We start from the raw sequence: 14,547 nt of genomic DNA on the forward strand, positions 1-14,547 counted from the left end.
TCATGTCTGTCCCAGGTATGACCTTGAAGCCTCCATGTCTTTCCCAGGTATGTGCTTGAAGTCTCACCACACCTCTGCTTGTCCCAGGTGCGTGTTCGAAGCCTTCCACATTATATGACGCTGCTCAGTTCAGATCTGTGCCATGAAGTATCATAGCAGAGCTTTGTGCTGAGTGCGGTGATTGTAGGAGGCTGGCCTGGTTTGTAGTGGGTACCTTGGGTACTTACACCTTATACCAGGTCCAGTTATCCCTTATTAGTGAAGTAGTAGTGTTCTAGCAGCTTAGGCTGATAGAGGTAGCTGTAGCAGAGCAGCTTAAGCTGAACTAGGTGACATGCAAAGCTCATGCAATACCACTTGTAGTTACACAGTACTTATACACAAGTAAAGACAATACTCAGTGTTACCAAAAATAAAGGTATTTATTTGGGTGACACAGTACCAAAAATATCTTAGAGACAATACTCCTTCTGGAGGTAAGTATTATACACAATATATACACTAGACAACAAAATTAGACAAGTAAATAGCCAAAGAACAATGCAAACAGTAGGAAATCCTATAGAATGAAATGGGAGAAAATAGGTCTAGAGGCAACACAAACCATATACTAAAAAAGTGGAATGTGTATCACGAATTTCCCCCCTAGACAAGTGTAGTGTGTGCAGAATCACTGGGAGAGTAAGAATATGGTAAATGTAAGTAAATTACCCCACCCCAGAGCCCAGAAAAGCAGGAGTAAAGTACCGCAAGTTTCCTTAGGACACACTACACCTCGTTTTTGGGATTCTGCAGCAGCCAACCAAGTCTGCAAAGAACAACTGCTGGGTTATTGGACCTGAAGACCTGCCAATGAAGGGGACCAAGTCCAGAAGTCGAAAGAAGTTCCAGGAAGGACAGGAGCCCCTGCCAACCCAGAAGAGGGTGCAAAAGAAGAGTCCCTGCTTAGTCAAAGACTGCAGAAACTCACCCTAGGAAGATGCCAGCGGGTTCCTGCATAATGCAAAAGATGTCCCACGGCGTGAAGATTGTTGCAGACAAGATTTTGTGTTGGAAGGCACCAACAAGCCTTGGCTGCGACAAAAGTGCGTTTTTCGTCAAAATGGCGCTGGATGGACCTAGGAGGGACCTGGGGGCCTCAACTCTATGTGAGGAGGAAGAGGGGGCTCTCAGCACTTTAGAGAGTCCTCAGGATGCCAGCCAGCACCCCCAGAAGCTGTAGGATTCGGGTTCAAAGGAGGTGCAAATGCGGTTGATGCAGCACAACAAAAGAAGGTCCCACTCCGCCGGAGAACAACTCAGCGAGTTGAGCGTCGCAGGGTGGAGTGCTGGGGCCCTGGACATCATATTAGGGCCCGATACAAACCCGACTGGATGTTGTTTTTAATTACTGCTGGGTCTGAGAACCAGAGGGACCCAGCCCACGTAAAGCTCTGCACACACACTAGGCCTGGGCGGAGCTCACAGAGTTCCACTCTGCGGAATTCCGCAGAGCTGATTTGAAACCCTGTTTAGAGTTTCCGAGATTGGGAGCACCCTGTTTCGAATGTGCCCGAGCTCAGGAGTGCTAAGCAGAGTTGGGCCTGGTTAGCCAGGCCCAACCCTTCTTAGCGTTTCCGAGATTGGAAGCATTCCGGAAAGGGCCATAGGCAGTGAAGGGTGCCATTTCAGGCCTCTTGTGCACCAGTGTGCACATAAGAATTTTAAAAAAATGAGGACTTACCTGGGTTCTCCCAGGGGGTCCTCGTTGCCAGCGGCCTGGCTCTCTGCCTCCCTCTGCCTCTTGGCCTACTCCCAGGCCGGGCTGCTGGTGGTTGGAGAGAGGCCTGGATCCGGAGCTACTGGGCTGGCGCCAGAGAGCAGCTCCATGATGTCGGGCCGAGTGTGCACGGCAGCCCAGACTGTCTGCGTTTGTGCTGTGTGGCCCATAACTGGGCTGCAGTGTGCATGCTGTGAGCTCTCCTCTGCTGGCGGGGCTAATGGAGTTTTTGCTTGAACTACGCACTCCAAGTGGAGCACGGAGTGCCAAAAACTCCGTTAGCTCGATCAGAGTAGCCGAGCTTACCACCCACCCGTGATACACACACATACACTCACACGTTTGATATAGAAGTTTTATTGAATCTCTGTGGCAGAGAATCCCTTTTGGCAGCCTAGGGAACTTCTTGGGATCAAATGCCTCAGTGAGCTAATGTATCTACTCCATAGAGCTGTGCGTGACCACATGGTCTGAAGTTCAAATCCCATTGAGTCCACTCAGCCTTTCATCCTTCCAAGACTGATAAGTACAATAAACATTTGTAATTCAGCACCATGATGGATAAACTGGAGAACATGCGCTTAACAAATACACGTTGGGCCGCATTCACAAAGGTAAAGTTAGACTTTTCCGTATTCACAAAGGTACGTTATGAGCAGTATCTTTATGTCCACACTTGGGGTGGAATCTCCATACTCGGAATGGAGATTCTGCCCCGAATGCTTTGATTCTGCACCGAGTGCGGACATAAAGATACTATTCGTAACATACCTTTGCGAATATGGAATGTCGTAAACGGGGGCCCAATTCACAAAGTTAAACTTAGACCACAAGAATAAACTTATACCAAAAATCTAACTTTACTATTAGTAAAGTTAGACTTTTGGTCTAAACTTAGATTTTTGGTCTAAACTTAGACCAAACTTCTATGTTTACCTGTATGAATCGAGCCCTTAAACTTTTGATTGAAGTTTATCTTTGTGAATCGGACCCATAGACTTTTGGTCTATTTTTACCTTTGAGAATTGGGCCTTTAGACTTTTGGTCGAAGTTTACCTTTGTGAATCGGACCCTTAGACTTTTTGTTCAAGTATATCTGTATGAATCGGGCCCTTAGACTTTTGGTCTAAGTTTACCTTTGTGAATTGGGTCCTCAGACTTTTGGTTTAAGTGTACCTTTGTGGATTGGGTCCTCAGACTTTTGGTCTAAATTTACCTGTATGAACCAGCCATTAGACTTTTGGTCAAAGGATTACCTTTGTGAATCAGGCCCTTAGACTTTTGGTCTATATTTACCTGCATGAATCGGGCCCTTAGACGTTTGGTCTAACTTTACCTTTATGAATTGGTCCAGTTATCTTGATGTAATTGGTACCTAAAAATGCCATGTTCATATGCCATTACCAAATCTAACAACCTACACCTACCCCTTTTATCCCCCAGTTTACGTACCTTGAGGTCAAGAGAGTCGGAGATGGACATCCGCTGGTCCTGCTTGCGGCTACTAAACAGGGCGCTGCTCCTGTTCTCCTTCTTCTCGCTTTTCTTCTCCTCGGCTTCGAGCATGCGATCCTGGGAGCGCGACAAGGCCTTCTTGGGGAGTGGAGGCTCCGCGACACTGAAAGAGGAGCGTACGTTAAACATCACTCCATCACCTACTACTGCTGTGGCAAAGAGGGTAATGGGACCCTGAATCTATGAAAACTGGTCAACAAGACCTAGGGTGGAGAACATATCACCGAGGGGAGCCACCTTCCATGTGACGTACAGCACTGGGTTGAGGGAGGCCTATGGACAGGGCCACTGGAACTATGCGATTGTGGGAATGTGGGAATTATCGCATAAATGTAGATTTGCTGCGTTTGCCACATAATCAATCTGCCGTATTATCTGCAGATTAAAAACAAAATGTGTTTCTAGCTCAAATGGTTCAAAAGTTACTAAAAAGGTGCATCACTTTGCATCGACTACCTCATGGACAATGGTGGACAAATGCAGGCCTTGGCCTATGATTGGCCCTTCCCCTCCCAGTGACTATGGCTTCAGAGAGCTATCTCTATTTTATGTAAATTTTATTTTAAGTAAGTGTGGTGCTTTGTAAAGCACAATGATAATGAATGCACTTTTTTGTTTTATTGTTTTATGTGCAAACCTTTATGACCTATGTCGAAATAAAGTACGATTCGATATGATTTACTAAAAAGGTGACCGCACTTGTTACTGCACAGTTGTGAGTTAAACTGGTACGAATGAGGTGCAACCACTGCCCAGAGAGTGCTACCAAAAATGACGAAATAATGAAGTAATACTACCCTGCCGCATAATTTGACTCTCTCCTGCCGCATAATTCCAGTGGCCCTTGGTATGGATTTACATTTTCATTCCAAATTAAAGATAGGGAAGTATGTAGTTCTGACACTTCAGGCAAAGATCTGCAGGTGTGACAAACTTCATGAATTTCTCTTACACTAAAAAAACGTCATTTGTGGGTAAAATGTTCTTACAAAATGGTTTTTCTACAGATTTTTCTAGGAGAATCACCCAGTTGGATTGTGTTTTTTTCTCCCAATATACACCATTTCGTCTGTCTTTAACCCTCTGCTAACTTTGTGATGTGAGTGAAGTTTTATTAAAAATCTTCACCAAGACGACAAAAATAAACCTGGGAAAGTCACAAAGCTCCATAGAGCCCAGCAGAGGTGAGTGGTCACAGTTTCCATATCTCACCACCTTCAGAATAGTTCTCTGCCCTGCGTCACCTCAGGGTCATTTGCATCACCTACAAAGTGGAGGATTCAAGCACTCCACCATGTCTGGCAAGGAAGGCGGTGAGCCCTCATCACCACACGTCAGTCACGACAACCCTCTCAGCCCCAAAAGATATGGAGCTGGAAGCCAGGATGCCAAGATCTCTCTGCTGCACTCCTAGAATCTTAAACTCACTCTCTTCCCTGATCTGGTGAGTTCCCTCGTTCCTGCAGCTCACACTGCACTCATCTGGTGAGCTCCCTTATTTCTGAAACTCATCTCTCCCCTGATCAGGTGAGCTCCCTCGTTCCTGCAGCTCACACTGCACTCATCTGGTGAGCTCCATTGTTCCTGGAACTCACTCTCTGCCCTGACCTGGTGAGCTCCCTCATTCCTGAAACTCACTCGCTCCCCTGATCTGGTGAGCTCCCTCGTTCCAGCAACTCACTCGCCCTCTAATCTGGTGAGTTCCCTCGTTACTGCAACTCACTCTCTCCCCTGATCTTGTAAGTTCCCTCGTTCCTGCAACTCACTCTGCACTGATCTGGTGAGCTCCCTCATTCCTGAAACTCACTCTCTCCCCTGATCTGTTAAGGTCCTTAGCTCCTGCAACTCACTCTCCCCCTGATCTGGTCAACTCGCTCATTCCTCTAATTCACTCCCATCACCCCCCCCAATCTGGTGGGATCCCTCGTACCTGAAACTCACTCTCCCCCCGGATCTGGTGATCTTCCTCATTCCTGAAACTCATTCTCCTCCCTCATTTGGTGAGCTCCCTCATTCCCTCCGTGATACGATGAGCTCTGTCTTTCCTTCAACTCACACTCCCCCATGATCTGGTGAGCTCCCTCGTTCCTGCAACTTACTCTGCGCTGATATTGTGAGCTCCCTCGTTCCTGCAACTCACTCTCTCCCTTGATCTGGTAAGCTCCCTCACTCCCGCAACTCACTCTGCACTGATCTGGTGAGCTTCCTCATTCTTGAAATTCACTTTCTCCCCTGATCTGCTGGGATACCTCGTTCCTGCAACTCACTCTATCCCCTGATCTGGTGAGCTCCCTCGTTCCTGCAACTCGCTTTCTTCCCTGATCTGGTCAGCTCCCTTGTTCCTGCAACTCACTCTCTTCCCTACCCCCCTCCCGAATTGGTGAGCTCCCTCGTTCCTGAAACTCACTCTCCCCCCCGGATCTGATGAGCTCAGTGGCTCATGAACTCACTCTCCCCCAGGAACTAGAGAGCTTTCTCATTCCTGAAAAACTCTCTCCTCCCTGATTTTATGAGCTCCCTCATTCCTGCAACTCACTCTCCTCCCTGATAGGATGAGCTCTGTCTTTTCAGCAACTCACTCTGCACTCTGATCTGGTGAACTCCCTCTTTCCTGAAACTCATTTTGAAAAGAGCACATACACCAACTAAGTAGTTCCCTTCAGTGTCAAGACTGCCAAGGCGATATGGGGCAGATTTATGGAAATTAGCGCTGCACTGAGTGCAGCACCACTGTCCCTGCACCCCTTAGCGCCCCCCTACCGCCACTGTGTGTGCGCTGTATTTAAAATACAGCGCACCATGGCCAGAGTAGGGGGCAATAGCGTAATTTTTCATTACGCTATTGATGTACTCTGCAGGAGTAGAATACAAATATTGGCGCTACTCCTGCAGAGTATACAGGGCGCCACTCCTGCAGAGTACACAGGGTGCCACTCCTGCAGAGTACACAGGGTGCCACTCCTGCAGAGTACACAGGGCGCCACTCCTGCAGCGTATACAGGGCGCTACTCCTGCAGAGTACACAGGGAGCTACTCCTGCAGAGTACACAGGGCACTATTCCTGCAGAGTGCACAGGGCGTTACTCCTGCAGAGTACACAGGGCGCTACTCCTGCAGAGTGCACAGGGCGCTATTCCTGCAGAGTACACAGGGCACTACTCCTGCAGTGTATACAGGGCGCTACTCCTGCAGAGTACACAGGGCGCTACTCCTGCCGAGTACACAGTGTGCTACTTCTGCAGCGTATACAGGGTGCTACTCCTGCAGAGTACACAGGGCGCTACTCCTGCAGAGTACATAGGGCGCTACTCCTGCAGAGTACACAGGGTGCTACTCCTGCAGAGTACAGAGGGGCCCATTCTACAGAATGGAGGCCCCCTTTTAACGCCTGCTCTGAGCAGGCATTAAAAGTGCAGTGAAACACGGCACAAGGAAATCTCATAGATTTCCTTGCGCCATTGTTCGGCCCCCTAAAGGGTGAACGCCCCCTTTGCATACATTATACCTGGCGCAGGCATAATGTAGCGCAAAGGGTTACAGAGTGGCACAATTCATGCATTGTGCCACCCTGTGAATACGGCGTGGGGATTTCAGCCTCGTTGGGCCACATTAACGTAAACAATAATGACGTTATTGTGGCACAAGGTGGCGCTATGGGCTTATAAATATGCTCCTATGTCTTTTTGGAAACCAAAAAATATTTTTTTATTCCAGTCAATACTTGCTTTAATATACTGATGTGAGGCCAGCAACTCCACTAACAATAAAGTTTTATAAAAAACCATGATAAAACAAGACAAGCATTGATAAAGCCAAAATGCAATGCCAAATTTGCTTTTTCATAAATTCATGAGAGCCCAGCAGTTCCTCAACAATAAAGTTTCACAAAAACCATGACAAGACTAAGGGGGTCATTCCGGACCGCCAGGGCCGGGGACCACGGAAGCACCGCCAACAGGCTGGCGGTGCTTCCCAGCCCATTCTGACCGCGGCGGTAAAGCCGCGGTCAGAAAAGGGGATCCGGCGGTTTCCCGCTGGATTTCCCCTGGCTGGGCTGAATCTCCATGGCGGCGCTGCAAGCAGCGCCGCCATGGAGATTCCGACCCCCTTCCCGCCATCCTGTTTCTGGCGGTTTTTACCGCCAGGAACAGGATGGCGGGAACAGGTGTCGTGGGGCCCCCTAACAGGGCCCCATAAAGATTTTCACTGTCTGCTTAGCAGACAGTGAAAATCGCGATGGGTGCAACTGCACCCGTCGCACCCCTGCAACTCCGCCGGCTCCATTCGGAGCCGGCTTCCTTGTTGCAGGGCCTTTCCCGCTGGGCCGGCGGGCGCTCTCTTGGCGGTCGCCCGCCGGCCCAGCGGGAAAACCAGAATGGCCGCCGCGGTCTTTTGACCGCGGAGCGGCCATATGGCGGTAACCGCATGGCGGGCGGCGCTGTCAAAATGACCGCCTAAGTAACCAATGACAAAGCCAAAAGCCTGGCAGCCAACACCAGAACACCAGACCGAAGGTCCTTGCCAATGCTTGTTTCCCATGTTTCCTGACCCCATATTTTTGTTTAATTTCTTTTTTTATTTCCATCATGGTTAGAAGCTTGGCTTGTTCAGGCATTTTCTGTGCAATACAAATAAAGTACATGAAAGATAAAATGAAATTAAAATTGTCCTAAATAACAAGGGCCTGATATAGATATTGGCGGATGGGTTACTCCATCACATCGGTGACAGATCCCCCGAAATTTAAATCTCATTATGTCTTATGGGATTTAGATTTTAGGGGACGGGATATCTGTTGTGAAGGTGCAACCATCTGCTAATATCTAAATCAGGCAGTAAATCCTGTCCTGAGATTTTGGGTGTCTCAGACTCGCCTTCCAAAATACGGCAACTCTCATTGTAATATAGAAGGGTCTGATTCAGTGTTTTCCTGAGGGTTTACTCTGTCACAACAGTGATGGATATCCCAACTTCAGTAATATAAGTCCCATTAGTTCCTATGGGATTTATATTTCGGCGGAGGGGATTTATGTCACCGCTGTGATGGAGTAACCCCGTCTGCCAAACCCTATATCAGGTCCTAAGCTTTTGTAAGAGGATGAGACTGTTCCCCTTAGTTACAGTGAGATTGAAACAGAAGTGTCTCCAATACTTGGACTATATAAAAATCTACCAAGTAGGTTATGATTTAGGGGGTCATTCAGACCCCGGCGGGCGGCGGGAGCCGCCCGCCTGGAGGGAACCGCCATATGGCCACTCCGCGGTCGAAAGACCGCGGAGGCCATTCTGGCTTTCCCGCTGGGCTGGCGGGCGACCGCCAGCAGGCCGCCCGCCAGCCCAGCGGGAAACCCCTTCCCACGAGGAAGCCGGCTCCGAATGGAGCCGGCGGAGTGGGAAGGTGCGACGGGTGCAGTTGCACCCTTCACGAATTCCAGTGTCTGCTGAGCAGACACTGGAATTCAAAGTGGGGCCCTCTTACGGGGGCCCCACGACACCCCTCACCGCCATCCTGTTCCTGGTGGTCGGAACCGCCAGGAACAGGATGGCGGTGAGGGGGTCGGAATCCCCCATGGCGGCGCAGCAAGCTGCGCCGCCATGGGGGATTCCCAGGGCAGCGGAAAACCGGCCGGAGACCGCCGGTTTTCCTGGTCTGACCGCAGCCAAACCGCTGCGGTCAGAATGCCCTGCGGGGCACCGCCAGCCTGTTGGCGGTGCTCCCGCATCCCCGGCCCCGGTGGTCCTTGACCGCCGGGGTCGGAATGAGCCCCTTAATGTTTTGATGTTCAAGGTGCAATTCCTTGCGCTGTTATGAGGCGAGAGGAGGTCTCGTCTACCAAAAGTGAGAGCCAGTGTGCACAGGAATCACACGAAACAAGAAAAAATTTCTTGTTGAGAACTGTGATGTGGTTGAAGACCCCATGAAAACCGATGCCCTTCTTTAAATGTAGCTGAAATATGTTGACTCCCAGCAATTCCAGGTAGATTGACATGGTGGACGAGACACAAATGCTTCTCATCAATCTATTTAAAGAGCTTCTTCTAGCTTTTGACTGCCACAAAATACTGGTAAGAGATGGTCATTAATGGCCAACCCACCTGTCTGCTTGTGATCCCACGGAGCTGCGTGAGCCGGAGGAGGCCACGGATGCGGGGCGATAGGAGCGGACCATGGAGCGGGGGCGGCTTCCTCGTCTTTCTTCTAGCAACGGCTGTCAGGAAGTAGCAACAAAAGTTTGGATCAATACCTTCTGAGCAACAGATAGAATGTGAATCTCAACCTGAACCTCTTCGGAAAGGTTACATTCCCATCTGTATTCTGACTTATTTCAAAATGATATCATCGTCTTCACTAGACATCTTTTTCTCCCCACAATACCTTTCAATTTTTTTGTTATTTTGATATTAACATTCAAATACTTTCTGCTTCGGGAGTTTTGGGATCAGACTCTAGTTGTAGTTAGGTGAGAAGGTGGTTGACAATTTGCCAGGTAGCAGAAAAGTGTTTTGTGACATTGTAATGACCTTGTACTTAAATAGTAGATGGAATTCTCAATACAAGCCCTAGGTGACCAAACTAGCCAGAGGAGAGAGGCGAAGGATGGGAAAGGGACAAGAGCATTGAAGGAGGAGATAAGGGTCAGAGTGGTGGAGGAGGAGACCAGGGTCAGAGTGGTGAAGGAGGAGACCAGGGTCAGAGTGGTGGAGGAGGAGACCAGGGTCAGAGTGGTGAAGGAAGAGACTAGGGTCAGAGTGGTGAAGGAGGAGACCAGGGTCAGAGTGGTGGAGGAGGAGACCAGGGTCAGAGTGGTGAAGGAAGAGACAAGGGTCAGATTGGTGGAGGAGGAGACAAGGGTCAGAGTGGTGAAGGAGGAGACCAGGGTCAGAGTGGTGGAGGAGGAGATAAGGGTCAGAGTGGTGAAGGAGGAGACCAGGGTCAGAGTGGTGAAGGAGGAGACCAGGGTCAGAGTGGTGGAGGAGGAGACCAGGGTCAGAGTGGTGAAGGAAGAGACAAGGGTCAGAGTGGTGGAGGAGGAGACAAGGGTCAGAGTGGTGAAGGAGGAGACAAGGGTCAGAGCGTTGAAGGAGGACACAAGGGTCAGAGTGGTGAAGGAGGAGACAAGGGTCAGAGCAGTGAAGGAGGAGACAAGGGTCAGAGCGGTGAAGGAAGAGACAAGGGTCAGAGTGGAGAAGGAGGAGACAAGGGTCAGAGTGGTGAAGGAAGAGACAAGGGTCAGAGTGGAGAAGGAGGAGACAAGGGTCAGAGTGGTGAAGGAGACAAGAGTCAGAACAGAGAAGGAGGAGACAAGGGTCAGAGCGGTGAAGGAGGAGACAAGGGTCAGAGTGGTGAAGGAGGAGACAAGGGTCAGAGTGGTGAAGGAGGAGACAAGGGTCAGAGCGGTGAAGGATGAGACAAGGGTCAGAGCGGTGAAGGAGGAGACTTGGGTCAGAATGGTGAGGAAGTAGACAAGGGTCAGAGTGGTGAAGGAGACAAGGGTCAGAGCGGAGAAGGAGGAGACTGGGGTCAGAGTGGTGAAGGAGACAAGGGTCAGAGCGGAGAAGGAGGAGACTGGGGTCAGAGTGGTGAAGGAGACCAGGGTCAGAGCGGAGAAGGAGTAGACTGAGGTCAGAGTGGTGAAGGAGACAAGGGTCAGAGCGGAGAAGGAGGAGACTGGGGTCAGAGTGGTGAAGGAGGATACTGGGGTTGAGCAGTGAAGCAGGAGACTGGGGGACAGAGAGGTGAAGGTTGATACCGGTGTTGAGTGGTGAAGGAGTTGACTGGAGTCAGAGCCATCTAGGAGGAGTCTAAGTCGAGCTGTGAAGGAAGACACCAGGGTTGGAGAAGTGACAGAAGAGACTGGAGATAAGTAGGAGACAGGAGTCGGAGCAATGATGGTGGAGACCAGAGTTACAGTGGTGAAGGAGCAGACGGGTTTGTGCGGTGAAAGAGGAGATTGGTGGCAGAGACATGAAGGTGGAGACCAGGAATGCATGGTGAAGTAGATTAGGATTGGAGGAATTGAGGAGTAGACCATAGTCAGAGCACTGAAAAAGGAGACAGATGTCATTAAAAAAACTGGGTTGAATCAGTGAAGGGGAAGACTGGGATCAGAGCAGTGAAGGAGAAGACTGGGGTCAGAGCAGTGAAGGAGAAGACTGGGGTCCGAGCTGTGAAGGAGAAGACTGGGGTCCGAGCAGTGAAGGAGAAGACTGGGGTCAGAGCAGTGAAGGCGAAGACTGGTTTCAGAGCAGTGAAATAGAAGACTGGGGTCAGAGCAGTGAAGGAGAACACTGGGGTCAGAGCAGTGAAAGAGAAGACTGGGATCAGAGAGGTAAAGCAGGAGACTGGGGTCCAAGCAGTGAAGGAGAAGACTGGGGTCCGAGCAGTGAAGGAGAAGACTGGGGTCAGAGCAGTGAAGCAGGAGATTGGGGTCACAACAGTAAAGGGAACCTCTGATGTCAGAGCAGGGAAAAAGAAGACTGGGGTCAGAGTAGTGAAGGAGAAGACTGGGGTCCGAGCAGTGAAGGAGAAGACTGGGGTCAGAGCAGTGAAGGAGAAGACTGGGGTCAGAGCAGTGAAGGCGAAGACTGGTTTCAGAGCAGTGAAACAGAAGACTGGGGTCAGAGCAGTAAAGAGGGAATATGAGGTCAGAGCAGTGAAGGATAAGACGGGTCAGAGCAGTGAAGGAGGAGAATGAGGTTGGATTAGTGATGAAGAAAGTCAGAGCAGTGAAAAAAGTGTTGTGAAAGTGAAGACGTCAATCTGATGGAGGCTGAGACAGGTCAGAACAGTGAAGGAGGCAACTGGAGTCAGAGCAGTGAATGAGGAGACTGGTGTCAGAGTGGTGAAGGAAATCAGGGCAGAGTAGTGACAAAACATACTATGGTCAGAGGGGTGATGGTGGAGAACGGCATCAGAGCAGTGAAGAAGAAGACTGGGGTCAGAGTGGTGAATGACAAGACAAGGATCAGAGCTTTGAAGGAGACTGGAATGTGATGGCTGAATTTGGTGTCACAGCAGTGAAGGAAAAGACAGGTCAGAGAGCTGAAGGTGGAGGTAGGTTAGAGAAGAGAAGGAGGAGAGTAAAGGAAGAGACTGTGGTCAGAGGGATGATAGAGGAGACGAGAGTCAGAGCTATGAAGTAGGAGACTGGGTAGAAATGTGCAGACGCAGACAGTGGTCAGAGAATTGAAAGCGGAGACTGGGGTAAGAGTGGTAAAGTAGTAGACTGGGGTTAAAGAGGTCAAAGTGGCGAATAGGACTGCAGAGTGGTGAAGGAGAAGAAAGGCATCAGAGTGTTGAAAGAGGAGACTAGAGTCAGAGCAGTGAAAGAGGAGAGCTGGGTCAGACCACCGAAGGAGAGGAAAAAGGAAAGAACCATGAAGAACTGGACTGACATCCAGATCAGAGAATGAGGAGACCAGGGTCAGAGTGTTGAAGAAGGAACAAGGCCCAAAGTGGTGAAGGGAGAAGCACCATCAGCCTCATCCCCGGGTTCTTACCATCTCTCGCACTCCATACTGGCTCTCCACCTTGGCCTTCAATTGGTGGAAACACTCCTCCATGCGCTCATGGAAAGGTCGGAGGTCATCGGTCACCTTCTTCCCATGGAGTCGTACGCCCTCTGCCAGGAGCGGGATCTACCAGACACAATGGCACACTGGTCACGTAGAGGGCATGTTGCCCATTGATATATTGCTGCCAGGGATAGTGGAGACATTCTACTCCTCAATGCATCATTTCCTAGGACAGTGGAGACATCCTACCCCTTAATGCATTATCTCCTGCGATGGCGGAGTCATCCTACCTCTTGAAGCATCGCCTCCATTGATGGTGGAGTCATCCTACCCATCGATGTATCACCTCCAGTGATGGTGGAAATACCCTAGCCTTGGATATATTGCCTCTAGGGATATTCGAGACAACCTACAGCGATGGGGTAGACATCCTACCCCTTGATTCATTACCTCTGATGATGGTGGAGACATCTTCACTGCCTCCAGGGATGGTCAAGAGAGACAGTGCACATATCTTACCGCTTTATTCATCATCTCCCACGTTGACGGACGCATCCCACTCCTTAAAGAATTGCATCCGGAGATGGTGGACACTTCATATCCCTCAATACATCATCTTCAGTGAGGGTGGACACCTTCTCTCCCTCAATGCATCATCCCTCACCATGGTGGACACATCCTACCCCTGCACACCACACAAAATACATTTACTCCACATTCAAAAGACACAGTTCCCCCAGACTGCTACATTATGGCTCTTCCATTCAGGCAATTGTGCCCAAATATTGCATGTCAAGACTTGGTGGACGAGCTTTTCGTAGCACCTCTGGCATGGAACAATCCTCCCATTGAGATTGTTTCTGAATCCAACACTGTGAAACTCCACCAGCTTCTTAAAATATACTTATTTCAATAATCTGCAGAGCAGAGATGCTTTGTTCTTGGCGCTAGGGCACCTTCCGGTAATCGTGTGCTCTATAAACAAATAAATAAATAAATGCATCCCCTCTCGTGATGGTGGCGAAGTAGAATGTATCCGAGACATGTTTTAATTTCTCTGTGCTTTTCCGACTGTGCATGTGTGCTGCGCTGTACCGCACACTTACAAAGTGGGGGAAGCATTTTCAGTTGTCTAGCTAGACGCATTTATGCTAGACTCACGCACACACCCTAGCACCATGGCGCTAATGTGTGTGCCTGGTGCACGGCAGCTGAAATCAGCACGGGTGCTAGGGAGAGGGGAGGCGAGAGACATATCTATGTGAATATGGTGGTCTCCTGCTCCCTCCCTGTCACAGAACATTGCCTGCTGGTGCGTTTGGTGACAGGTTTCAGAATCTGGGCCTGGGTATGTTCTCAGCAGAACGACCCAGGTCGTGATGTATCACCTGCTCCACCAGAGGGCAGTACTGCACCGCATTTCCGTCATGCAGAGACACCAACAATGTGGAACTGAAGAAAAGGACCGGCTGATGACAGTTTTACAAACACCTTCCAACTGTTTCTGTGCATCTCTCAGTGTTACCGCTGGAACTCATTCCCTGCAGTCGCTGGATCACAGTTTCAGAAAGTAAATAAAACAAGCATTGCAAATTCCTATAGGTCACTGCTCCAAAAGGCCGATCCATTGGCTTGGCCAGTGCTTTTTTTCCTGTCGCACGTGTGCACACGCGTCAAGGCACGTGCATGTCACTCACTTCAAGATGGGCAGAAATGTGCACTCCTTCGTCGTGATGCAGGTGCTGTGCATGAGTGCA

The 14,547-nt window shown here is 49.7% G+C and overlaps 1 protein-coding gene across 1 annotated transcript in view; it reads right to left on the reverse strand.

Moving 5' to 3' along the window:
- LOC138255404 (dedicator of cytokinesis protein 2-like) overlaps nucleotides 1-14,547 on the reverse strand; it is a 1,984,107-nt gene that overhangs the window by 18,021 nt on the left and 1,951,539 nt on the right. The window contains exons 48-50 of the mRNA XM_069205837.1: nucleotides 12,776-12,913; nucleotides 9,371-9,483; nucleotides 3,212-3,377 (exon numbers count right to left, since the gene is read on the reverse strand). Of these exons, the coding sequence (XP_069061938.1) occupies nucleotides 3,212-3,377; nucleotides 9,371-9,483; nucleotides 12,776-12,913 (417 nt within the window). The remainder of the gene's footprint in view (nucleotides 1-3,211; nucleotides 3,378-9,370; nucleotides 9,484-12,775; nucleotides 12,914-14,547) is intronic.

This window comes from Pleurodeles waltl, chromosome 1_1 (assembly GCF_031143425.1).
Source record: "Pleurodeles waltl isolate 20211129_DDA chromosome 1_1, aPleWal1.hap1.20221129, whole genome shotgun sequence".
Lineage (NCBI taxonomy): Eukaryota > Metazoa > Chordata > Amphibia > Caudata > Salamandridae > Pleurodeles > Pleurodeles waltl.